The sequence below is a fragment of the Pangasianodon hypophthalmus genome, chromosome 1 (assembly GCF_027358585.1).
Source record: "Pangasianodon hypophthalmus isolate fPanHyp1 chromosome 1, fPanHyp1.pri, whole genome shotgun sequence".
Classification (NCBI taxonomy): domain Eukaryota; kingdom Metazoa; phylum Chordata; class Actinopteri; order Siluriformes; family Pangasiidae; genus Pangasianodon; species Pangasianodon hypophthalmus.
Window position 1 is genome coordinate 19,427,920 of NC_069710.1, and position 26,395 is coordinate 19,454,314.

General features: G+C 37.8%; 3 protein-coding genes across 3 annotated transcripts; 2 read left to right on the forward strand and 1 right to left on the reverse strand.

The window, feature by feature from the left end:
• Nucleotides 1–3,756: 3,756 nt before the first annotated feature.
• On the forward strand, nt 3,757–14,011 carry LOC113534156 (soluble guanylate cyclase 88E). Its single transcript, XM_026926783.3, has 17 exons — nt 3,757–3,847; nt 4,013–4,177; nt 4,896–5,028; nt 5,212–5,386; nt 5,750–5,841; nt 5,995–6,252; nt 6,801–6,942; nt 7,630–7,755; nt 8,030–8,150; nt 8,462–8,591; nt 9,070–9,216; nt 9,448–9,594; nt 11,399–11,555; nt 11,853–11,962; nt 12,152–12,241; nt 12,427–12,545; nt 12,753–14,011. Exons 2-17 carry the CDS (start codon nt 4,050–4,052, stop codon nt 13,114–13,116), a joined length of 2,439 nt encoding a protein of 812 aa, XP_026782584.1. The 5' UTR covers nt 3,757–3,847; nt 4,013–4,049; the 3' UTR covers nt 13,117–14,011.
• Nucleotides 14,012–15,616: 1,605 nt separating this feature from the next.
• tnfaip8l2b (tumor necrosis factor, alpha-induced protein 8-like 2b) lies at nt 15,617–22,476 on the forward strand. Its single transcript, XM_026926548.3, has 3 exons — nt 15,617–15,952; nt 18,805–19,124; nt 21,165–22,476. The coding sequence occupies exons 2-3, from the start codon at nt 18,807–18,809 to the stop codon at nt 21,405–21,407; spliced, it is 561 nt and encodes a 186-aa protein (XP_026782349.1). The 5' UTR covers nt 15,617–15,952; nt 18,805–18,806; the 3' UTR covers nt 21,408–22,476.
• lysmd1 (LysM, putative peptidoglycan-binding, domain containing 1) lies at nt 22,441–26,176 on the reverse strand. Its single transcript, XM_026926546.3, has 3 exons — nt 25,986–26,176; nt 25,598–25,893; nt 22,441–24,397 (listed from the first exon to the last, which is right to left on the reverse strand). The coding sequence occupies exons 1-3, from the start codon at nt 26,163–26,165 to the stop codon at nt 24,247–24,249; spliced, it is 627 nt and encodes a 208-aa protein (XP_026782347.3). The 5' UTR covers nt 26,166–26,176; the 3' UTR covers nt 22,441–24,246.
• Nucleotides 26,177–26,395: the final 219 nt, after the last annotated feature.

The window sequence follows — 26,395 nt, forward strand, 5'->3', positions numbered from 1 at the left end:
TAATCTGTCTGATCCTTGTATATGACTCTGCCTTGCTTTTCTGGTTTTCTCGCCTTGGATATCCCTTTGTTCTGGTGTTTTTTTCTGATTCTCTCTGTGCCAACTCAAGCCCATGTTTATTGACCTCGATTCTGGATCTGGCTTTTGGATTTGTTCTCACTGAGCCTATTTTTTATACGACCCAGAACTGTTTACTGTTGCTGATTTTTGTGTGTCTCATTAAACACATGGATCCTCACCATCCTCTAGAATCTCCTTTGTAACCCCAACATTGCAGAAAATATCATGATCACATTGGATTAGCACACAATTTATGATATAATAATATCTACTGAGTCTCATACATAAATTGCATGCAATTATCATTTTTTTAATTTCTCTATCAGTGTCACTTATTAGTAATTCTAACTATTTAAAAACCCATTACATGTTCATTACAAATATAATGTTAAGTTTGCCCAACTAGAGTGTGTTGTAGAAGGCACTTCTTGTTGTATAACCAGTTTTGGTGCTACTGTTGTAATGATATGTTCTAATCCTTTCCAACTGTAAACTCAGTTAATCAATCAGTTTGTCTGTGTGTAGTAGTTGGTTGGAGCAGTTTGCATTTCATAGCTCCTATGCTCCTGCAGCAAGACCCTACACTATAAGCTCTGAATAGCCTTGACAGCTGACATGTGACATTTCTGGTAACCAGTAGCTCATATGGCAATTTAATCAGCTAGTAAAAATTCATATTTGTAGTTTGTATAATAATCTAGTTATAGTTTGTATTCATCCAAGGACAAGTTCTTTGTGGTGACACTGGTCTACTATGGTTTAGCTCCTTCCATCTATCTTTCTTTTTGTAACAATACCAGACAATTATATTTTACTTTCATACAATCTCCCTATTCAGACTACGGATAGTCTAAATTTCTTTCTGGATTTTTTAACGTTAAACGTTTCACCCCAGTTAAAATAAATTACACCTATATTAACCTTGCTCACCTTGGCTTAATTGTCCAATTAATCTCACATGGAAATCTATGTCAGATCATCACCATTATGTGACCATAAGTACACTGCACTCCAGAACCAATTGACATGACGTTCTAACATAAAATGGCCCAGAAGGTGACATAACACAACCTTATGTCAACAAAGATCTGTCACACAAATTATGTCAACTTGATCAGAATTGATTAAATCTTAGGTTTGCTGCCATAGTAAGATTAATGAGCTTATTTATTGTAATATTTTTGCTCCAGATCTACTGCAAATCTGACCAGGATGAAGCGCTTACAGAAGATGAATGAATGAATGAATGAATGTTGTATCTTTTACTAGCATAAAAACAGAAACAATAACACTTGATAATTTAACAGCTTAGTACAGTATTTAGTTTTTCAAGACAGCAAACAAAAGAGGTTGCATAAGGAGTTACTTTGTTTCAATATAAATTTAACTCATTTTCAACCACAAACAAGCATTTGGTGTCAAAAATATCAGTGCTGATAACCTAAGGTTAATTTTTACCACTTTATACCCTTTGAATACTTCTTGAGATCCCCATATGACCAGCTCTGGCTTGATCAACATTTCTACTTGGCATTGTTGCTCTGGAAAATTTTACATAGTCCAAATGTCAAAAGGCTCAACCTCCTACTTGTTCCCCAAAGATCTTTTAGATCTCAGATATGCAGCGTATAGAGTGAAAATGATTTGTGTTTCATAGTAAACATCTAGATCCCGATTCTATCCATGGACCTAATATTTCATTCAAGCTGATTTTAAAGCTTGCTTCTTATAGTTTGGCTAGATGTAGTGTTGAGCTTAAAGGAAGAGAGTCGTTATAACAAAATACACAGACAAAATGATTACATTCAGCTCAGTAGCAAGCCCTGGGGCAGACAGACATTGTACCTTCAAAATGCTTCATAATTTTCTTCCCTTCCCAAGTAAAAAAGAGAAAAAGCATAATTTAAAGGCAATCTTTTTCAAAAGTTTCAAGGTTATTATTTATAAAAACACAAATCAGTATCATTTATCTTATCATAAAAATAATGCATGGCTTCAGTAAAACGTTTGAGGGCATTGACTTTAGACTTATAAGCATTTTTTCCACCCACACACAGAAAGCAAACACATATCCACTCACACACATTGCATCTAGTTTCCCAAGCGTTCCGGATTTGCCTCACAAATAGAGTCACGGAGGATTTTTTAGCACAAAAGCAAAGACTGTAATGAAGGATTAGTAGAGAGGACTGAAAATGAACCTAGGCATGCATAAATCATGTGCATACATTTACAGGCAAAAGCAAGTTATGAAGATCAACTTATTGAACTGCTGTAATAAAGACAGAGAATTAGAATCGGTGAAAACCACTAGTCAGTCAGAGCTGAATGTATGACTGCGACAGAGGAGCTGCAACTCCACTTGTCCTCTCACTGTGCTTTAGAGAAATTAGAGGACAGAGGAGAAGGTGAGCTGAAGACTTGCCAGGAACAAAGGAAACAAAAGCATTGCAATTATCAGACCAGCTCTCAGAGGGAAAATAAGCACAAACAAACATGACTCACACCTATCTCATCTGTTTTTCAGAAGACCACTAATTGCCTTGTAAAGCTCTTTAGGTCCTTGATAAGACAAAAGCACAGGTCTTGTGCTGCATATAAACAAACATATAAACATACATACACTGCATACATTATAGGAGAAAAATGTGATGTAATTTATTTCCTTGAATTATATGTGCCATATTATTCAATTATTCAATTAAGAAGTAAAAAATACATGTGTCATCTTACAATGTAGTTTCCTTATTAGTTATAGTTTCAGTGTGGCAACAGTGCCCCCTACATCATTTTCATTGAATTACACAGAGAGAAGCGTAGCAAAAGCTGCAGAGCAGGTGTGTTAAGACATGCTTTATTTTCAGTACTGGGAGTTTTTTGGGGTTTTTTTCCACTGGAATCTTTTAGCATATTAAATCCTTAATGAGCTTTTTTTTTCGCTATTACAACTAAATCAGATGCAGCTGTTTAACAGTAAATATAGTTGTGAAGCAGGTATAGTTGCTGGGATATTGTTTGTGTCGGGTTTCTGTGTATGCTGTCCCTGTGTCCGTTTAGGTTTCCTCTGGGTTCTCCTGTTTCCTCCCACCTCCCATAAACATCCCAGTAGGTGAACTGGTTAAAATAAATTGCCTATTGGTGTGAATGAGTGTGTGAATGTGTGTATGCATGGTGCCCTGTGATGGACTGGCGTCCCATTCAGGGTGTGTCCCACCTTAATGCCAGTGTTCCAGGGATAGGCTCTGGATTCACCACACCCCTGACCAGGATAAAACATACTAATGATACAAAAAGAAATGCACTAGTCCGTTCTAACCTGTCTTTTTCATTTTCTTGTACATGTAAAATACAATGTATTTTACAATGTTTGATCCATTTGTTAAAGTGACTTAGACAAGAGTGTTAGCATAAGTACAGAATTGCATCATTTAAAAAAAAAGGTTTTCGACAAATGCTTGCTGTACTAGATATTAGGTCGCTGAATACTATCATCATTCCTGTTTTTGTCAATAAGACAAGGATTTGATTAAAAAAGTGTAAAATAAAGCTAGCCATATCTTTATATAATGAGGTCTGGTGGTGTAATGCTTTTCTCTACCTGCCACAAACACACCTCAGCTCTCCTGTTTGGGCCTGTTTTAGCCCACCATGTCTATTGTCCTGACAGAGGAGTGTGTGAAGTGCTTCAAGTGCCAGGAACAGGTGTTGGGCAGAGAGAGAGGGAGGCCAGTGCGCTTTAGCCTGGCCCAGTCGCAACCTCCCAGTGCACTGAACTGAGGAACTGCAGGTAAGCAACACCTACACACTATCCTCATTTGGTTGTATAATTTAGTAATATTTCATTTTTTTATTGCCATCTTAGCACTGATGAACGTGTTCTGAGTTTTAGGAAGTGTGTGTAAAATTTAAGGGCAAATCCACATCTCTGATATATTTGACCCTACTCTTTCAGTGGAGGCAGAGGTCAGGAGGTTCTAAACCCTCTGAAGATGTATGGCCTGTATCTGGAAGCAGTGAATGACTACATTAATGAGTCCTATGGGGAGGATGTTTGGAGGCTTATCGAGGCCCGGGCAGAGATTCCTCACCTCAAGTTTGTACGCCACCAAATGTACAAGTAAGTCTCCTATTTATCAGTCCGTTCCAGCAGAGTGAGAATAAGCAGTCTTAAGTATTTGTATGATATACAAGTGAATGTAAAAGTTGTCATTGCTACAGGGCAAAATGAAAAAGAAATTTAATTAATGACATGTCAGGTTTCAGAAATGTTCCTTCATTGTCAGCAAGTAACAAAATGCTCAAATAGTTTATGGTAAAATAATAATAGTGGAAAAATAACACTGAGATCAGTAATCTAATAAATTGTATGGATACATTTATAACATTATAACTGCCTCCAATCTCTTTTGTATCCTCTGAGCAGTTTTTTTGATTCTCTCAGTTGTAATATTTGGGCCCTAATTCTTAGTGACATATCTTTTATAACTCTAATTTTATGGTTTAAGCTGCCTTCTTCAAATCAGGTCTCTTTTTTATATGTTTTGGATTTTTGTCTTGTAGCAGGATGCGTCCACATTTCAATTTAAAGATGTTGGAATTGTACCGTTTGTACATTTACTTTGTAAAATAAAGGGACTTTGTCCTTTTTCACCAGAAACTATCAGGGATGCAACTTTTGCATCGCCCATATGTACTGTATGCATGTATGTTTGTGTGATACAGGGTGCTTTAAATGAGTGGTAGGACTTCCACAACTCATAGTATAAACTCATAGTATACATGCACTGGGTATTTACACAATTTTAAAAGGGAAATACTTGAATTTCTTGTTCTAGTGACAATCTGATCCTTCGTCTGGCTAAAGCAGCTGGAGAGGTTCTGGGAAAGACCCACGATGAGCTGATGTATGCCTTTGGAGTCTATATGGTCAAACGAATAGGAAACTATGGCTATGAAAGGATTCTCAAGGTGACTGCAAAGCAATCAACAGACAAGCCTCCAAATGAAATCCTCCTTTACTTCCTGCACGTTTAAATAGAAATAGACACTACTTCATATTTTTTCACATTCATAGCTCCTGCGTTATAACTAGATATTAGACAAGTTCCTACCCCCTTATTTCACCTCTGCACTTGTTTCTGTGTGGTTCAGGTGTTGGGCCGTAATGTACGAGACTTCATCAACGAGCTGGATAACTTGCATGAATACTTCCGCTTCTCGTTCCCCAAAGTTCAACCGCCCAGCTTTTGTGTGGAAGAAGAATGCGAGACGAGTCTGACGCTGCATTATCGCTCCACCAGAAAGGGTTTTACGCAGTTTGTCAAAGGTAACCATAAACAAGCACGGGCTGGGTGTGAAAATTAATGCATTATCTCGGTACATTGCATGGCAAAATCATGTAAATAAAATGCAAGGTGAAGATGAGTAAAGGGGATAACCATGTTGCCAATGTATCAACCAAATACTGACCTTAAAAATGCAAATAGTCTTATCACTTCCTTTTTACAGTTGGAACAAGTTATTGTATAGAGTTATTATAGAGCATTTCCCAAACATGCTTCTGAGCATAATGAAATAGATCAATTTTCATTTTTTTGTTCACATGTAGTGACGGACTGGCGAAATGAATCAGGTTTTTTACTACATTGTTTATACTATAAGCCTGAATTTCTGTCATGTATATATGCAGGGCAACTCTCTCAAGTGGGCCGTCAATTTTACAACACAGACATTGAGGTGGAGATTTTGTCTAAAGAGGAAACAGAGAAAATGACATATGTGGTAAGCGTCTTAAGAAAAAAAATCAGCAGTTGATCTATTTTTTAAACGAACATGCAAAAGATGTGCAATAGCTGAAAATCTTTAAAGTCTCACAGGACTGGGAATTTAATCTGTCTAACAGATTTCTCTATTTTCACCGCAATACTTCTGTAGGTGTACAAGATGAACTTTGATAATGCTGCATTTAAGCACCGCATGCCCCAGCAAAAAACAGCACCTGGTTATGAAAAGCTCCCTATGAAAAGGGGCATCTTCTTTGACATGTTCCCCTTTAGCGTCATCTTCCGTAGAGACATGACTATGTACCGCATCGGAGATGGCCTGAAGGAGGTGTTCTCAGATCTGCAAGGCAAAAAGGTCAACGAGGAGTTCACTCTGGTGCGGCCCATGTTGGAGTTTAGCTGGGACAATGTAAGTAGGGCAGGCAATTATGTGTGTTTTAGCTGAGTAGACACTTTCTCTTCAATAATGCAAAATGTGCCAAAGGGACAGTTAGTGATTTATGAAGTCTCAGCTACTTAATTAAGAGGCTTACAGATTTAGGAGGCTCAGCAATGAAAGATAACATCACTGGTCCATTCAAAACATTCAAAACAAGGTACATTATGAAGAGAAGACGTTCGGTTAGAATATCAGTGCAAAATGTGATATGAGAAAAGGCACTTAACTTCTCAGACACCACTAAGATATTTTCACTTACTGACTCAGAGATAGTCCATAGGAATTGGAAGAGGAATTGAATTTACATCTCATTTCCCATCATCCTGTGACACGAATCACTAACATCAAAATCGATAAAGATAGAAGGTTGCTATATTACAATTAACCCCTGAAGGGTAGAGACATGTGTAGATTACAGGAGCTGTCTTATCAAACAAGGTTTTAGTGGCTACTGGCCAGCACACAATTCTGTATCTGTAGTGAGCAGCAAAACACACATACTATGTGTTCTCCTTCAGATCTACACTCACCTCAACAATGTGTTTGAGCTGCTGTCAAAAGCAGTTGTAGAGAGCAAGCAGAAAGTCAACATCCCTAAACTCAGCAAAGAAGAGCCAGAGGAGAAAGAGGAGAGTGAGAAGCCAAAGAAGGAAGAACGAGGTACAGATTTGCTGTCAGTTTGCTGTAATCTGACTGGAGCATGATGAATATTTCAGCAAGAGCGGCAAAAATTTCACACTGAATTTCATCCCACTAGTCTTGAGTTGTCTGTGATAGTATTAACAAAGTCCACTACAGGGAACAGTTTTTGAAAAACTGTCAAAAAAATGTTCAATATTTTACAATATTTAAAAGCTGTGTCAGACTTGCTTATATAAAATTAAATTAAATATGAAGATTGCTTAATATTTCACATTATGTTGATGCTATATAATCCATTTTAAATGGTAACACATTTTCACCTCTATAAACATAGTGCTAATTTAAAGACTACTACCCAACTGTGATTCAAGTAATATAGTCCTATATACATTGTGTTGTATAATTCTATTAAATAATAACAACTAATATTAGTTGTTAGTCAAGAGTTCTTTTATTGTCATTCCTCTATATTGCTTGTATACATTGGAACGAAATATCATTTCTCCATGACCATGGTAAAACGCATAACAGTACGCTAGACTACGTAAAGTGCAAATACTCAACAGAACAATAAATACACATAACAACAAAGACATAGGACAACTGTATCACAACAGTTAGTAGTCATACATCCACACCGGACATCTACCAGCTAATCAGAATTACAGTCGAATAATAAATCAATGTGCCAATGTGCTCCTTCAGACATCAAGGCAATGGATGAGATGAAAGGGGCCGATCAGGAGTACAGCAGCGCTCTGACCCAGTACAACAGCTCAGCAAACTCTGGAGGAGAAGACATTGAACTGCTTGCCTTCCAGACTGTCACTGGTTAGACGTGATATTTCCAGACACACTCACAACCACCCTGATCAGTACAGAACCATGCTCAATTGCTAGAGGAATAGGGATCATTTTCCCAACATATTTGTAGATTAGAATAGAATGCTAAATGCCATATTTACACAAAATTTAAGCTGAAGAATTACAACCTCAGTTTTGTTTAGGTAACACTTATGTCAGGTGAACATGCTTGAAATCATGCTTGCACTGACTGTCTAGGAGTGATTTGACTAACTAAGGCTCTTTTCTATTTTGCATTTAGGCAAGTGCAGTGAAACTATATTTGAGGACATGCGAGAGCCACCTAAAAAGCCTCTCCATCTGAAGGGCCAGATGAAATACGTGCCTCAGTGGGATTCACTCATCTTCCTTGGCACACCCATGTAAGCTTTAATTACATCTGCCATGCTCGTAGTATTACAACATGGCCTGCCCTGATGCGAAATGTGGTGCTACCTGTTTAGTCAATATGCTTGAAGCAATATAGAGCCATCAATAGCCAGTCTGATCAAATTAGAACAAAACACTAAAGCTGTAAAATCACTTAGTTTATCATTTTAGGTGTCCAATTTAATTGTCTAGATTTGTTTGATCAAATACATGATAAAGTCAAAGCTAAACAAGCATCTATGAATCAAACAGTGCTACAAATGATTTACTCTACATTAAAACCTTTTTCCAATTTCCTTTTTAGTATTGAGACAGTGGAGGACATGATTAAAATGGGCGTTTATGTCAATGACCTCAACCTGCATGATTCTAGCAGAGAGCTCATTCTGGCAGGAACTCAGCAATCAGCAGAGCTGCAGCTGGCTCTGGACCAGGTACACACACACACACACCCTGTTCTCAAAAGTGGCAGCACTTAGCATTTCCTAACAATAAACTGCAAAACATCATATATTAGCAAGTGAAAATATCATGAAAATGATATTTATCAAATATTATTTATGTTGCATTTTTTGCCTATTTCTAGATATTTGTAATAATTTCAAGCTCGAAATCATATTATTTTATTGGCAGATAATTTTGCTTCTTTATAGAAATAAGTAGTTGAAAATAGCATTATCTGCCAATAGAGCAAGACAATGTAAAACGTGAAATAAGTAGAACGTCTAGGATTAATAATCTTTACTTTTTCCTATATTTGACTATATATGTCACTTGATAAGATGTTGTTTTTGTAATATATGACATACTGCTAGATACCTGTTATTTTTTTAAGTAAAAAATAAAGAACATTGTGGGCTTCTGAGTTTCCAGTAAGGTTACAATAAAGAAGAATGTGTGCTGCCTATACAGGAGCAACAGAAATATGCTCAGCTGCAAGAGATCATTAAGAAACTGGATGAGGAGAAGAAGAGAGGCGACTCTCTGCTATATGCTATGATACCAAAAGCTGTGGCTGACCGACTGCGCAAAGGCATCACAGCACTAGAGACCTGTCAAGTATGCACACACACACACATACACACACACACATGGTGTCTGTCCAGCTAATTAGTTGGCTAACCTTTGCATCATTTACATAACAGGCTTTTGTCCCTTGCGAGCACAATGTCCTCATCAGATACTCTGTCTAATAAACTTTATCCTTGATAAGCAAGAAATGTTCATGTTATTATAATCCTGCTATTTGTAGTTTGTGGCTGATTCTTGTCCTGTGGCTCTGTTATCCAGGTTTTCCCAGATGTGACCATCCTGTTCAGCGATGTGGTCAAATTTAATGAAATCTGTATCCACATCACACCCATGCAGGTTGTGGACATGCTCAATGAGATCTACATCGTTTTTGACACCCTCAGTGAGAAACACAATGTGTATAAGGTAACAAAAGTTACATTTAAAATACACATCATTAAAAAAGGCATGAATCAAATCAATGAAGACAAGGCTTTCTGACCTCTTCGTTGTTATCTGGTCAATTTAGAGCTTCTGCTAGGCCGCAGAGATCAAGTAGCTAATCAACAGAGCTTGGTTGAACCATAACCATATCTTTAACGAACTAGTTTAGAAATCTTACTCAGGTCTTGAGCTGGGTAGCATGGTGGCACAGCAGGAAGTGTTGCTACCTCACAGCTACAGTGGAGCTATGTGTGGAGTTTCAGATGTTCTCACCATATCTACATGACTTCCCTCTGGGTTCACCAGTTTCTTCCCACCTTCTAAAAACACACCAACAGGTAGCTTGGTGACTCTAAAAACTACTATTGTGTGGATGAGATGCCCTGTGATGGACAAGCATCCCATCCAGAATGCATTCCTGCCTTGTGCCCAATGGTCTTGGGGAGTAATGGAATACATGTAATGGTGTTACGTATTCAGGATACAAAAAAGTGGTAAATGTAATCTGTTACAGTTATGTCAAAAAACAAAGTAATCAGGTACATTTTGCAAAAAAAAAATGGGAAGACTATTCAGAATTTAAAATGAAAGAAATTAATCTTTTGACATAACGCAATATAGACAGCTGCTTGATTATAGTTCTGGTTCTCTCTTGCCAGTTGTGACTCACGTGAGCCACCTCCTGGTGCATTGCAAATTCATTCTGCTCTAGAGGCATGTTGAAACTTCTGTTTATCACAATGATGCACACTGGGAAAAATGCATTGCAGTCGTGGAAATTTCAAAATTATTTTGTAATTATTATTTTTAAAGGAGAAAATGGAAACAACAACATCACAGTACAGTGCAAACTATGCCTTCCAGCTGTGAAAGCATTGTCTTTATCGATGGACTCAACATCTAATTTTAAGAAGCATTTTCAGAAGCATGGAAATCATGTTAGCTAGGTTAGCTAAAATTATTTAGTGTTAGTTAATGCTTTGAAATTCCCTGGTTTGCATGATCACAGTTGTTGGTAAGGTACTGAATTAGCTGTGAACGTCCTCTATTTTGGTAGAAATTAACACGACTCCCCCCACAATCACCCCACTCCATCAAACGGTGAAATGTATTTTTTAATGTTGTGTGTGATGGTAATGACATTTTTTCCCTTGTACTTGTTAACATTAGTTAATGAAGATTGAATGTATAAGAACAAAATGAACGAATGAAAGAATGTACAATGAAAGAATGTACAAAGAACTGGATTTTTTGCTGAATCAAACTTTTATTCAAATAATAACATGTTTAGTAAGGACATACTGTATAACAAAGCTTCTAAGATCATGTTGCAAAATTATGAAAATTAATAATATTTTCAGTCTTCGAATTTTCAGTTGGTCACTGCCCTTGCAGATATGTGCTCCACTGTCACTTCTCATTTCCATCATAACTTCAGTTATGAACTCTAAGTTGTTCTCTGAAATGCTTTTGTGATGTTGCTGATATTGTTCATATTTCTTTTTCTCTTGACTTTAGTCATATGGTTGACCTTGAAGTAATCCAAAAGTAATCAGATTACACTACTTTCATATTGTGATACTTGGATTACATTACTGATTCCATTTTTTAATGAAGTAATTTGTAACTGTAATGGAATTCATTTTTAAAGTAACTCCTGTTTCTGGGATAGACTCCAGAGCCACCACGATCGTGAGCAGGATAAAGCAGTTATGGAAGATGAATGAATGAATGAGTCTTGGGTTTATGAGAATAACCAGGACACTGTGATGTACACTGTTCCCAGGTGGAGACCATAAGAGATGCTTACATGGTGGTAGCTGGAGTGCCTAATAAGACCACATTTCACGCTCACCATATCTGTGACATGGCTCTAGATATGTTGAGCTCCATCGATCACCTCAAAGACCCCTCTACCGGGGATAACATTCAGATTCGTGTTGGTAGGTGCACCGTGACCACTGAGATCTGAAGAGCACTGTATTCATTTCCGAAATGATAGTCCTCACACCTGACATTTTACACTAAAAAGGGCCATTTTGCAATATGTCCATGAGGGGTTTTTTAATTGTTGTTGTAATAGCCTGTTCTAGTCCTTTGTCATTCTACACATTTAACATCACAATTTCATTGGTCTCTTTTTTCAAGGTGACATTCAAAATGTGTAGCAAAGTTTAAAAACATCATTTCTGCAAGTAACAATGAGAGGTTGATAAGTCTATTTGTGGTGTCCCTCACAGGAATCCACTCTGGTATGGTGGTGGCAGGAGTAGTGGGACTGAAGATGCCACGCTACTGTCTGTTTGGAGACACGGTGAACACTGCCTCTCGAATGGAGTCCAATGGTGTGGTAAGAGATGATCCAATGGTGTCTCTATTACCATAACTATTTCTTCAATTATAAATTATTAGACAAGTCAGCAGGATGCAACGTAGCAGGTCCCAGGACCAAAAAAGGATTAAGAATGTTAATCACGTTAATTCGAATTGGGAGTTATAAAACGATGTCTTGTTCATCAGTGTCTTCCTCTGTGATTAGGGCATGCAAATCCACATTAGCCAGACCACCAAGGACCATTTGGAGCATGAGCCATATATCATTGAAGAAAGGGGCAAGATTTTTGTAAAGGTACATATTACTCTACAATCCCATCCAGTCTACTGAGCATAGAATGAATTCCTAATGGATATAGAGTATGTGGCTTCCAGACAGTATTACCAAGGGATTCACACGATTTTTATTTATTGTGAAATTACTTAATAAAATGTACTTGTTATGAATACATAAAAACCAAAATAATATTTATAATTAAGGGGAAGGGCTACATGAAGACATACTGGCTGAAAGGGAAGAAGGATCTGTCCTTTAAAACCCCAGCTGAGCTTCGGTACAGCAGTGAGCAGAAAGACTCTGAGGATCGAAGCTCTAATGGGTAAGTAGAGGATTTTGACACTAGAATTGAATAGATTCAATGCAACAATAATTAGAATCATTACAATAATCATGGCAAAGACAGCAAACTCAGTAGCATGACTGTTTCATCACAGGTTACTCTTTTGCTTGCTTTTATTTGACCTCTTACAATGCACATGACAGTTTCCCTTCTCTTTCCTTCTCACTGGTGGCTGCTTTTGGCCAGTTCGACTTGTACCAATACCAAGCACTCTAACTCCAACTTAAACCTCCCCAACGAGGAGCAGGCAGAGGGGAAGCCCACCCCTACAGACCTGCCCCCTGACACACTCCCACCATTGGAGGGCACCACAGACTCCAGTGTGGCCACTAATGAGCCTCAGGACAAGGAGAAGGTTAAAAAGACAAAGAACAACAAAGGAGGCAAGGCAGAAAATGCATCAGCTAATTCACAGGAGAGTTCTCCTCCTGCTGGTAGCCAGAAGAAGGCAGACCCAGTGCTGAATAACAAAAAGCACAGCTTCAGGAACCAGTACGCACGGCTACCAGCCAACCTGCCTATGCGCAGTGCAGCCTGCACCCTTCTGTGAGACACAAGCAATCATTCATCCTGTAGTTTAAACCAGACTGAACTCCTAAAAGCCCTGCTTCACTGACAGAACAAAATCTAGAACTAGCTTAACTCAAGTTCTGAAATTCTTAGATTATTACCGTACGTTAAGAGAACTGAATTCCAGGACTTGATGTGAGATGGTTCTATACAGCAGTGGGAGAAGGAAAACTGGCTTTTGTGGAGATGTATACTGCATTTAAAACCTGTTAATTTATAATCCTTAATACTGTTGCCATAGCAGTATGCTAAACATACCAACTGTTTTCATGACGTAATTGACACCTGAATTCTGTTTGACAGTTTTTATAGATGGAAACTGATATGGAACCAAGTTTTGTGGTAGTATGAAGTTGGAGCTAGTGGTTGCTGTAAATGTGTAAGACGAACAAATACAGTATATTCAAATCTTATGAACTCATAACTGAATCCACAGGATACTCAGACCACAAGCTGTGCTGCTTTCATGTATTAAATGTTAAAGAGAGCCATATGCTACTGTTGTCAGGAGAAGAGAGGTGCTTTCTTTTAGCCATCGTATCAGATGTTTAGCATCATGCTTCCAAGTCTGATGCACAGGCTTGCTTTCTTTAGTTCTCAGGGTGGAATGGTGGGGCACATTTCAGCGTCTGAACAACTCATTTATGTATACACTCATTGGATTTCAGTGGATTCATTTCATTAGCATATATGTATGTACAGTTACATTTTCTTCTCAGATTCATTGATGCCTATTGAATGAATATAATAGGTAATATAATAGCTCTGGTATAGTAAACCTGCATCAAATCTGTATTGTATTTGTTTTGTCTTCGCTTTATCAAGGTGGGCGAGTATGTTGAGATTGTTTAACTGCTTTTAAGTAAGGATATTTGTGGAACAATGTTGTGTATCATTTTTTTAATCAATACAATATTTTATGCCTTTTGCTGTTCAGTTCATTACTAAAGTAGTGGTACATATACAGTAGATAAAAGTGTTATTCGAAGTATACAATTGGCTCACAAAGTATATGTAAGTGTTTTAGATGTTAAGCACACACACACACACACACACACACAAACTCATAAATATCATCTTTGTGATTATGGGTACTACTAGCACAAAAAATAATCAATACAATATATAACTCAATAATTATAATGAAAATGATGACTCTTCTAGGTTGGCCTTGATGACCTAGATTATGTGAGTGTTTTTTTTTTTTTTCCCTTTGAAGCTCAGGTAAAATGAAAACCTGCAGAGGTAAGCAAAACCTGGTGTTTGATCAAGTTATATATCTCACTTTCACCAAGCACACATACATGTAGTCATGTCAGATGTCACTCCACGATAAAGAGGAAGTCATCAGGAAACCAAGTAAGCGACACTTCCTGTCTGTTGCCATGGAGACAAACCTAATTCCGCAGTTGCCCTGACTCTTCCTGCACTACTGTTCTGTTTCTGAGGCACAGAATAATTCTTATCTCAGAGAAGAGTATTAAACAAGAATCATCTCTCTGCTCACTCTGAACAACATTAACAGCTACACTAAAAATTTATTAACACATTAAAAAGAGAACAGATCTTTTTTTTTTTTTTTTTAATTGAACCATAGTTTCAGATTTCACAGCTCTGTAGCACTGATTAAGAAATTAGAATTGTATTTAAGTTAACCCCAAAGTCTGCAAACAATTTCTGGCTAATGACCAAAGCCAACCAGCTGCATGGAGATTTGAACAGAGATTGATTCTAGTCCAGATGGTTGTAATTCAGATAACAGACAGATAAGCATTCATCTTTGGACCTCGTCTGGGCCGTACTACTATGTGCACAGAGGTAACTGTATGATTATTAAAAAAAAAAAAATGACCAGTCATTTAAATATGAAAAATGAATACTAGTATTTAAATATTAATTGTATATAGTATATCTGAGGTGTGGTATAATTTGAGTTCAGGATACAAAAAAATTATCTAACCTCCAAGTTGTACTTCCAAGTTTCAAGAATAAGTTGCAAAAGCAGAGCAGTTCCTTGTTGCTCATTAACCATTTCTAACAACATAATGCGCATGTGCAAAATGTAGTTTCAGTTAAATGATGTAAAGCCTGAGTGCTAGACCTTCCATGAAATGCATCCAGTACAAAAAAAAGTCATAATGATATAAACACCTGTGAGGGAATTTGTTGTTGTTGAGTTAAAGATGCACTCAACTGGAATCATGTCAGTTACTGGAACTTTTCTCTGCAGAAGAATTCAAATTTTTCAAGTTTTTACAGTTGCAGTGTATCACACTCAGCTGCCAAACAGTCAGTTCTCAGGGGGCATGAACATGAGTCAGAGTGCAGCAGCAGTGCTGTTGAGGCTGGCTGCATTCCAATAATAGTGATCTCAAAAAAAGAGTAAACCCCTCCCCACTGCAATGGCCCGCGTCCCAGGATTACTGCTAAATTCTTTACAGGGGTTTCACTTGTTAGGACATGCTGGTGCTCTGTCAGCAGCTAGCAGAGTGAGAGAGAAGGGCGGTCTGTGAGAATATCTGTCTGTGTGTGTGTGCGTGTGTGTGTGGGGAAGAGAGACAGAGAGAGAGAAGCAGACAGAAACATGCACACTTAGGGGTGTGTCTTAGACAATTAGTTCCTCAAGGAAGTACAACTCTTATCTTGAAACAGAGTGTCGAACAGATCAGAGAGTTTCTTTGGACGTTTTTGTGTAGTTCCATCCCTGCTTAAGGATAGCATTGTTTAAAAAACCTGGATGTTGATCACCTGAGCTGTGCACACAAGGAGGACAGAGACTTGACAGAGAGGAGGGAGGGAAAGAACAGAAAAAGCAGGTAAGAGCCTTCTGTTAATGACCTATGCCCTCAGCTCGAAACACTGTGAAGATCTAGAGACAAGTGTGAGATTGCGGAATCAGCAGACTAACTGTAAAGCAATAGAAAACAAACACAAATCTCTGTAATTAGTTTCTCTAAATCTATAAGAGAAAACAAGCTGTTTTTTCAGCAGCTGGAGCAGCTGGCTCTTGTACAAGTTCTTGGCTCTCTCTTTCCCGCCTCCCTGTGTAAGTGGTAGTTTGGAGAGAATTTATCTTGTTTTCAAGCTGCAACAGGTATCATGTCCTACCTCCTATGTCAGGGGCTGATTAGAAAAGATAGAGCCACTTGCTGCAATTACGCAGGCAGATTTTAAACACTGGAGTTTCCCTGTCCCTGACTGACCTAATTAAGCAGAGATGTTCACTGTTTGATGTAGAGTAGCCGTTGCCTGAAAAACCAGAGGGCCTCTTGTATCAGAACTGACTCACTGTCTTGTGAAATTGCGAAAAAGCAAATGATTGGCAACTTTTCGCTGCTGCCTAACAGAACGAAGTTTCACTTCCTTTATGAACAACCATGTACATTCCTCAGTCATCTTATGAAAAACAACTGCAATGCTGAACAGGGCGTAAAAAAATACGACACACACTAAGAGACATGGAGAGTCTGTGCTTGCCATGGTACAAAGCAAACATTCCACATGCAGCCAATGTGTGCTGTCACTTTTACTTACCTGGGAAAAACATCATCAGTAAAATAGGTGAGAATCTGTTATTGTTAGTGTACATCAGGGAAATTTTCTCTGGTGCCCTCACTCATTTGCATAAAGAAATCACCGAACAGTCCATAATTATTTGTCAGGTTAGTCACTGTGAAATCTATGACAGCTTGTTTTCTCTGAATCAAAACCTTACATTACACACAGTACTACATTTTCACACAAACTATATATGAACAAATGGTTTAGGTGATATGCCCACTACTAGCAAATGAAGTAAACTTGTATCAAGGATATCTAGTAAACATGTATAGTTATTTACAGAACAGTTATACAATCCGTAGACTTCAGAAAAGTGATCAAAAACCGTATGCAACTCACGACAATAAAAGACTAAAGCTTCTAACCATGTATGTACAGTTATTGTGAAATGCATGGCAGCCTGCCTGCTCTGTTTGAATCAGAACATTAACTTGTTAGTGACATCAGCGTGATCACCAGCCGACAGTCCCAGTTCTCCAGCGGCAGGTTATGACCTGTCCTTTAGCTGCTTTCTAATGACATGGTTAGTGCTGTTGCCTCCTACACAAGCCAATAGGGCACTTTACATCCTATAAAATCTCCAGGCCTTGCCTCTTTAAATGCACCAGCACACTCAGCCCTAGGCTACATGCTACAGTCATCTGAAGAATGATAAATATTTACCTTGCTTGTAGATAATTCTCCAATCACAGTTCTCCCTAACTCATCCGCGTGTCTCAGGTTCTTAGCTAACACTTAGTACTAACTAACTAATGAATGCTGGCAAAGGGGAAAAACTTTTAATGGCATTGGATTGGGAACCTGTTTAATCTAAATGTATATAATACAAATGTATTTACACCACATCACATGAACAGTAACATTCTTTGATGCTAAACATTAACATTTTCTCATTAGGTAGTCTACAGTTTGATCAGATCTGTCTTTATGCAATAAATACACAATAAGGAACGTTATCAGATAACAGATTAGAGATGATGCTGCAGTCCGCAGTTGTCAGTATTAAACCATGAAACTGGAAAAAGCAGCTTGTTTAACAAGCTGAATGAAAATCTGCCACTATTCAAATATGACAGTGAGTTAGTTAGGTACATATCTTTCTTTTGTTTAAAAAAGAGATTATGACAGCATCAGAAGTCTTGCCACTGACACAAAACAATTAACCCATTAATCTTTCGCATACGAAAGATAAAGACTGGATTAGCTAATTAGACGTACCACCAGCATGATAACATTCTTTATTTTTGGATCAGACTGTCAGCTGTACATTGGTCACGTGACACAATAAGAGCGTCTTACTGTGTGAAATGAAGTAATAACGGTAAGTGGTGTAAAATGCAATAGGGGATCAAAAATGGTAAAATATAGTAGTTAGATTTTGTTGTTCTTGTCACTGCTTGATGTGGAGCAGCTTTGGGCTCTGATGTTACTGTTTGTATGGCCCAATCTGGAGATGCATGTGGAAACTTGTGAGATATGCAATTACATTTTCCTTCATACCTGCCTTTACTTGCACAGTCAGTTGCAAGAAGCAAAAAGATCACTACAGGAAGTGTATTCTGCTTGTGTCTATCTTTTTTAATAGATTTTATAGTCTAATACATGGCAATTTATCTGGAATTACATATAAAACCTACTGTTTTGGTATTGAGAAAGATAAATGAGATCTAGGCTGATGTAGTCTTTAGTTTGTTTACATGACATGTTAGTGCTGATGAAGTCCTTTAGGATACAATTTCCCCTCCCTCAAGGTTACTTTTTCTACAGCATGGCCCTACGGGTGTATCCCTAAAGGCTGAAATCTCAGTAACACAATACACAAACAGAGACAAGAAACAGAGGATGTGGTATTGTGGACCACATGCAACATAAATGAATAACAAGTCTTTTGCTGGCTTGAATATTATATTTTGTGTAGATCCACATTAGCTTTGTAATAAAAATGCACTCATGTACATATTTAAATCACATACATATTATGGACATTTATTTCAAAGTATCTGTTTTTAAAGAAAAAGAAGAAGAAAAAAAAAACTACACCTGAGCATTCTCTATTTCAAACCATTTTGTTAACTTGTATCTCTTTCTCTCCCTTCCCCTTTACAAGAAATGGAGAACTTTAGCTCCAGAGACTTGGCTATGAAAGCCCAGAAGAAGATTCTCAGCAATATGGCCAACAAGTCAGTAGTGCAGATGTTCATTGATGACACCAGCAGTGAGATCCTGGACGAGCTGTACCGTGTCTCAAAGGAGTACACAGGGAACCGTGCAGAGGCCCAGAAAGTGATTAAGGACCTGATTAAAATCGTTGTGAAGGTTGCTGTGCTTTTTAAGCACAACCGTTTCAGTGAGGAGGAGCTCAGCTTAGCACAGACCTTCAAGAAGAAATTACACCAGGGAGCCATGACAGCCATCAGTTTCCATGAGGTAAACCCCACATACTCAGAGACAAAAATGTGCCAAATATCATATGCATCATCTCATATTTGCAACCATATTTCACAACTGCATTATCTGAATTCTTTAAATGACCTGTATCTATGGACTAAATGGGTGCAAAACAGAGTAAAATTGGCCTAGAAATGTTTAAAAAAAGACTTTGGAAGTAGTTAAAATAAACTACAAAACAATAAATAAATCACAAGTTCCATAATGCATTACTAACACTTAGTCATCAGTACTTAGTAGTCTGGCTACTGAGGGTATGCATAACAGAAATACATCTCCTGAAGCTAAGAAAAGACAGAACAACCTGAAACATATTTAAGTCAGTTACATTCATGTTACATGTTACATATAAGGCAGTTACATCCATCAGAAGTATACAGACAGCACTGCTCAGAAACCACAAGACACATTAATCTGCATTTCATCATATGGTGTGACAAAACACAGTTGATGTGTTTCACATTCTGCGGTCACTTTATTATGTGTGCCTTTTCTGTAGCTAGACCTAACAGAAGCCACCATAGCCAAATGCAAGCTTTAATGTACTGTATACATTTGTGTCACCACTATTGGACTCAGAAGTCAGCTGACTGACTAAAACTACTCTCTTGTCATGATAACTGCGTTTGCTTCTTTCGGGACTAACCAGGTTTTTTACACATTAGCATTATTATTTTTCTCTTCCATGAACTTTCCATAAATGACTGCTCATTCAGTATTAGTTATGCCCCAAAGTGCATTGTAATTGTGTAGGCTCGTGTCTGAGGGATTAGCATATGAGTAGTTCATGAGAAGAATATAGGGTCATTATGTATGACAAAACACCCACAGCATGCCACTGTGCGCAGTACAAAACAGTTAACCTTTCCTCAGCCAATAGCTGATGGTATTGTTGCCAAAACCATGTGGATTATAATTTACTATTATTCATCACAGGCCCATTAAAGTAACACTACCAATTTTCAAGTATGTATATGGGGCTGTTAAGAGATTTCCATGCTGCTTTTCAATATTAATACAGGGTAGGATAGGACAGGATTTTATTCTATTATAACAGCAGCAGGTTTGTATAGCATTTTAATTCTTGTATAAAAAGTTGATTCATTCATTCCAATAGTCTTCATATTCTTCATAATTTGTACTTTAAAGCTATTTTTTGACACTGGTCAGCGTAACCACAAAGAGGAAGAAATGCTAACAGACATCTGCATGCATTAAGAATTATAGTAGATTAAAGCAGAAAGAAACTTCATAGTAGATAAAATGAATGCAACAATAACACAAGAATGTTAATAATATGGCTATTTTTCTTTTTAAAAAAACTGAGCTGTTATTGTATATGTATGTAGGATTCAGTACTATTTAGCTTTGTGTTAAGTGTTGTCTGAACACTTAAAAGGAGAACCATTTTAAAAGAATAGTTTGATGAGAGCTTAGTCCAAACCCTAAATAATGTGTGTCTAAGGGAAGTTGATAAAGAAAGATATGATGTGAATATACTTTGGGTCAGTAGTTTTAGCATGAAACAAAGCTAACCATGATAATAAATAAAAAAACAGCAGCTAATATTTAGCATGATTCAAACCACAGGGTTAAATGATTTGTCTCAAACCACGTCATATAATTAGCAACACTGAAGCTCACAGTTTGCTTTTGAAATAAATTAAATTGTAAACCATATTATAAACCATTTGCTTTTGAATAAATATATATTGTAAACCATATTATTGGCCAAATCAATGCCATAGTATATTTGCATTATGCTAAGTATTAGAGGCTATAATGACTTTTACTCGTGGGCATTAAGGCTTTTGTGCAGCTCTGAGCATGAATTCAAATGACTGTTATATATTTTCATCTACAGTAAACCATGAGCTATTATACAAATTTGCAAGTTTGATTATTAATCTATCCCTGATTATGTTTTGGTCAATTGCAGGAGATAACTGCTTTGCTGTGTTTACCATCAATCTATTATAAACACATACATTTTCTACCTGTCTATCTTGTCTCCTTCAGGTGGAGTTCACCTTTGACAAGGCGGTGATGTCAGAGATCCTTACCTCATGTAGAGACATGATGCTCAAGCTTGTAGCCAATCATCTCACGCCAAAATCCCATGGACGCATCAACCATGTCTTCAACCATTACTCTGACCCTGACCTTCTCACCCAGCTTTACAATCCAAACGGTACTTTCAAGGGCCACCTCAGTACTATCTGTAATGGACTCAACAAACTGATCGAAGAAGGCAAATTATGAGAGTGTGGTGCCAGTGGGACTTTAAACAGTATTTCTTTAAAGAGACCAACAAGGTGCTGGACTAGAAGAAAGCAAGGCAAGAATTGTAAACTCAGCAACAACGGTGATTAACTCACTGATTGCAGTCTCTTTGTTCAACATTTTGTACATTATAGTTCACCACTGTTCTCTGCTTATTATAAGAAAATCACAGTTCACATTATTGCTGGCAGCACAGAGAAATATCGATCAATTGTAATTCTTGATTTCCACCGAGTGACAGTCATATCAGCAAAATTGTTTTGATGTGAAAGATTTGTGGATGACTTACTTATATCAATAAGCACTATATTCACATCTACTCTCTTCGTAAACCTTCGTAACTTACAGTTATCTAAAAAGCTTTGTGAACATGTTTTCCATAAAAGGAACAATAATTGAAAAAGTTATGAGTAGTGAAGGAAGGATGGCACATTCATTTTTACAGTCATAGCCAGCCCTAATTTAAAAAAAAGGGGGGGGGGGTCATAATATTAAATACCAGCACTGAATTTTCTATAATTTTCTGTAACTGAAAAGGGAATTAAAGCTCTGAATATTCAACAGTTAATGATGAAATAATGAATGAAAAGCTGCAATGCTGTTAGAATTTTCTTTCTGCCCACAATCAGGTGGAATAAATAGATTTGTAAAATTATGCTCTGAAAAACATGTAATCAATTCAAATCCCAGTTCCACATTAGTAAATCTCTTCACTGCCACCTGGTGTAACTTTGTAGTAATTGAAAACCCTGTCTGCCAATAATGCACTAAAGCTCACCGTGCATTGACAATCCTCTATTACATGCTTTTGTCGCCCCAATTTCAGATGGCCATATACGCTACCTGTCAAAACAGCAGGGACAATAAGTCCTACAAATACAAATTTATCCCTAAAAGAATCTATTAACTGTTAAGGAAATGTGAAAAAAAGAAAAAGTTGCTATGCACCTTATTATTTCTCATGGGGCTACTGGATATCAAATTATGCACACAAACAAAACAGACAAATTCACACATTTGTATACAATACAGTATTTATTCTTCCTCAGTCTTTTGTGTCCGCTGTAACTGTGATATACATATTGTTCACTTTTGTGCATAGTATGCAAAGCCACAAAGAATGAAGATTGAGCAATTGAGCAAAACACTGATTGACTGGCAGTCAGTGGGTCATCAGCTTGTATAGTACAAACTAGGAACTGAATATGACTCCATTATTTGATTAGATAATGTGCTCTTAATGGATGCAAATTCAGTTACGAATAAGAGGCACACTATTCTGTTTTTTTTGTTTGTTTTGTTTTGGCAGAAAGGGCATCTTGTCGAAATTAGAGGTTCATCAGAATCCAGCAGAATGTAATAAAAAAAATTTAAAAAAAACGTTGCTTGAGCAGAAGGTTTTTTTTTTTCGATGTGGGTGTGAGTGAGCAGTCAGATATGAAGCTCAAATAAAGACCACATTCATGAACAAGAACATGCTGCAGTTCTTACTAATGGTCTGGTCAGGGTCAAAATGGTTTAAATTAGGCTATAAATTTGTTTATATTTTGGAAAATAAACCCAGTTAAATTTGTGTGAACATATTGTGGGCAGGTATAAACAAAAATAGTAAAATAATAATGTGTGAGCTAGATTTAAAACAGTCCCATGCACATCTCTTAAGTCATATGATGAAGTGTCAGAACCAGAATTCATGGACTGTCCTGGCATTTCTATATCTGGGATTTTTCAGCTGTTTCCAATAATAGGAATCCTATATCATTTCCCACAATAATAATTAACAAAAAAAAAAAAAAAAAAAAAAAAACACCTTCGAGTTTAGGCCACACCCACTTTGGGTTTAAGTCCAAATACAGATACAGATATTTGGTGTACTCAACAGATACAGATGTGCCACCGTGTTACACCCCTAGTACAAACAGTACACTGACTCCACTTGAGCAGATGGCACTGCTACATCCTGTTCAAACCTATACGACTTCTAAATACCAGGCACTATTATAAAGTACATATTTTAAAAAAATATCACCAGTAACATGCCAATTCCTCTGAAAACATAGAAGCCAGTGCATACAACCTAGAAATCAGTGCTGACTCAAAGAAGGCAAGAATACTGCATCTAGGCTATGCCTGGTTATGTCACTAATGATGGCATTAAGGGGGTGTTTCAGAGAGGATTACTCAGTGAGTGTAATTTTTCCTTTTGGCTTACACTTGGCTAACTGAGCAATCCTGCTTAGTGAAATAACCTCCTGACAGTGTAGCAGCTACATGATCAAAACAAAATATGCAACATCACATACAACATAAGAGCAAAACCATAAAAGTGCTTAACAAATCAAGGTAAATGTGTAAAGTGCCTATGAGAGATTATTTTAAACTTGGTTTAGACAGTTCATTTGCTCTGCAGATCAAATATATAGCTTATATTTTCCTTGATTTCTAAACAAATTTTCAATTCTGATTTGAACCACATTACTGGTCCTCCACCTTACTTCAGCAAATGTGCAACCTGTCAACGATGCATCTTAACCCAAAGACATGACCAGTGCTTATTTTTTGCTCTGTAAACAATTAGGCTAGGATGCCAACATGGCACATGACCTGAGGCCATATTAGCACATCCAGTCAGGTGACAGCGCACATCAATTCCACATCATTCATCAAGTGATCACAGATCTCTGCATTCTGAAGAAATCAGCAGTCCTTTTTTTTTCAGTGAAATCAATCCCCCATCCACACAACCTTCGCTTTTCATTTTTCTCCTGTGGACGTAAACACTTCACACTAATAAGGCAGTTCTGTTAAAAAGTCAGCATCAGAGCTGAAAAATCTCATCCTCTCTGTCCCTCAGTTTCTTAGTGCGTTTGGTGATGGTGAGTGGCACAGAGCCCAACATGGCCTGCTGACCCTGTGAAGAGCTGCAGGAGTCCTGACTGCTGTAGCGGACCTGCTCTGTTGAAGAAAACCTTTAACAAAAAAAAAAAAGAGGCATTAAAAATAAGATGATAATTTGTCATATAACTCATATACAGATGAATGTAAACACACACTGATAACATACAAGCTTATTAAATTTGCACGATGTACATATTTCAGGGATTCTCAATTCCAGCGCTGAAAGAACAATGCGCTCCAAATCTCAGATTTGTCCTGCTCCACAAAACACTCGAGACTTACTGTATATGCTTTCTATCAAGGGCTCCATAAGTATGATCAGGTGTGTTTGGAGCAGGTGGAATTGATATTGTGTAGCACAGTGGTCCTCCAGGACTGGAGTTGAGAAACCTTGATTCAACCTACTTCCATCACACCCATGTGTGGGCCTTCACCAAACTGTTGCCACAAAGTTGGAAGCACGCAATTGTATAGGATGTATTTGTATGCGGAAGGTTTAAGACTTCCCTTTACTGCAGTTCGGGCCTAGCCTAAACCTGTTCCAGCATGAAAATGCCCCTGTGCACAAAGCGAGCTCCATGATGACATGGTTTGCCATATTTGGAGTGGAAGAACTCAAGTGTCCTGCACAGAGCCCTGATCTCAATCCCACTGAGCACCTTTGGGATGAACTGGAGTGCAGAATGCGCCCCAGGCCTCTTCACCCAACCTCATTAATCTTCCCCACAGCCACGCTCTACTGGAAATCCTTCCCAGAAGAGTGGAGATTATTATAACAGCAAAGCGGGGGACCAGCTTTGGAACGGGATGTTCAAGAAGCACATATGGGTGCGATGGTCAGGTGTCCACATACTTTTGGCCATATAGTCTACTTGCATACCTTTAATAAGACATTTAAACCACCCCAACAAGACTTTTAGCGCATTAGGTTTCACAAATGTTTGTTCATCGTCACATGGTTCAAACATGGTTTTCAACTTCCTTTCTGAAAATGATAAATATAGATCCTAATAACTTGTATACCCACATTTTGCCTTTATAACTGCCTCCAACCTCTTTCATATCCTCTGCAGAGCTACTGGATCGTCTCACTTGTAATATTTGCCCTCCCCAGTATTCTTGACATATCTGTTCTAAATGTGCCAGACTGCTTGTCCAATTTTTGTCCATTCTTCATGACATACACGTTATAATTCTGCCTTCTTCACATCAGGTCTGAAGAGCAAGATCATCATGGCACAACTTAAATAATGACTTTTGCATTTACTTACTGTTTATCTCTTTCTTGACATGTCTTTATGGCTGCTTTTTTCGACTGATTAATCAAGCTATCCATCCTTTTCAAATAGTCTGATGGAGAAATCTCTGCAGTCACTTCTTGACTTTCTGAGACTGTTTGGCCATTCTCAACAGGGATCTGTTGGTACTGATGACTTGGTTCCTCTTCACGGAATTCGTTCTCATCAGTAAATGATAGTGACTCTGTTAGGATAGGGATGGAGAGGAACTTCTTGAGGAATATTGAATCGTTGGTGTACAGTCTGTTTGCCCTTTTGATTTGCTCCATCTGCAAAGAAGAGGTGGAAGAAGAAGTTAGGTCAGGAGCAAACCATTTATGAACCATGCTGAATTCAAACAGCTTTTAGATCTTCAGCTTACAGACACGCCGTATTTTAGTGCCAGTCCTTGTAAGGTTTCTCCCGGCTGGACTTTGTGTTGGACTCGTTTTTGTCGGATTGGTGATATAGAGGAGGTCACCAAGCTGCCGTAAGACTTGGCGCGCTGTCCGTGGAGAAGTCCGTGTGCTCCACTGCCCAGAGACGTCTGATCCGCGGACATGATCACTTTCTCCAACAAGCTCAAAGATGGCTAACACTGACTGATACTTTACTCTGTAAAGCGTGTTGTAACACGGGGGGAAATACGTAGCGCCCTGCTATCCTGCTAGCTGCTACTTCCAAAACACTTCAGTTCCAGTCATGTAGATAATATTACATGGATAGCTAAATTAGCTACATGGCAAGACTTTTGAGTAGTTTCTATACAAACAGCTTATGTAACTTTTGTAG

Coding starts and splice junctions, on each gene's coding strand:
- LOC113534156 (XM_026926783.3), top strand. CDS start 4,050: ATGTATGGCCTGTATCTGGAAGCAGTGAATGACTACATTAATGAGTCC. Junction 5,842..5,994: donor CAGAGAAAATGACATATGTG/GTAAGCGTCTTA, acceptor ATACTTCTGTAG/GTGTACAAGATGAACTTTGA. Junction 12,546..12,752: donor GAGGATCGAAGCTCTAATGG/GTAAGTAGAGGA, acceptor GCTTTTGGCCAG/TTCGACTTGTACCAATACCA.
- lysmd1 (XM_026926546.3), bottom strand. CDS start 26,165: ATGTCCGCGGATCAGACGTCTCTGGGCAGTGGAGCACACGGACTTCTC. Junction 25,894..25,985: donor CACTAAAATACGGCGTGTCT/GTAAGCTGAAGA, acceptor TCTTCTTTGCAG/ATGGAGCAAATCAAAAGGGC. Junction 24,398..25,597: donor TGTCAAGAAAGAGATAAACA/GTAAGTAAATGC, acceptor TTTTTGTTAAAG/GTTTTCTTCAACAGAGCAGG.
- tnfaip8l2b (XM_026926548.3), top strand. CDS start 18,807: ATGGAGAACTTTAGCTCCAGAGACTTGGCTATGAAAGCCCAGAAGAAG. Junction 19,125..21,164: donor CAGCCATCAGTTTCCATGAG/GTAAACCCCACA, acceptor TGTCTCCTTCAG/GTGGAGTTCACCTTTGACAA.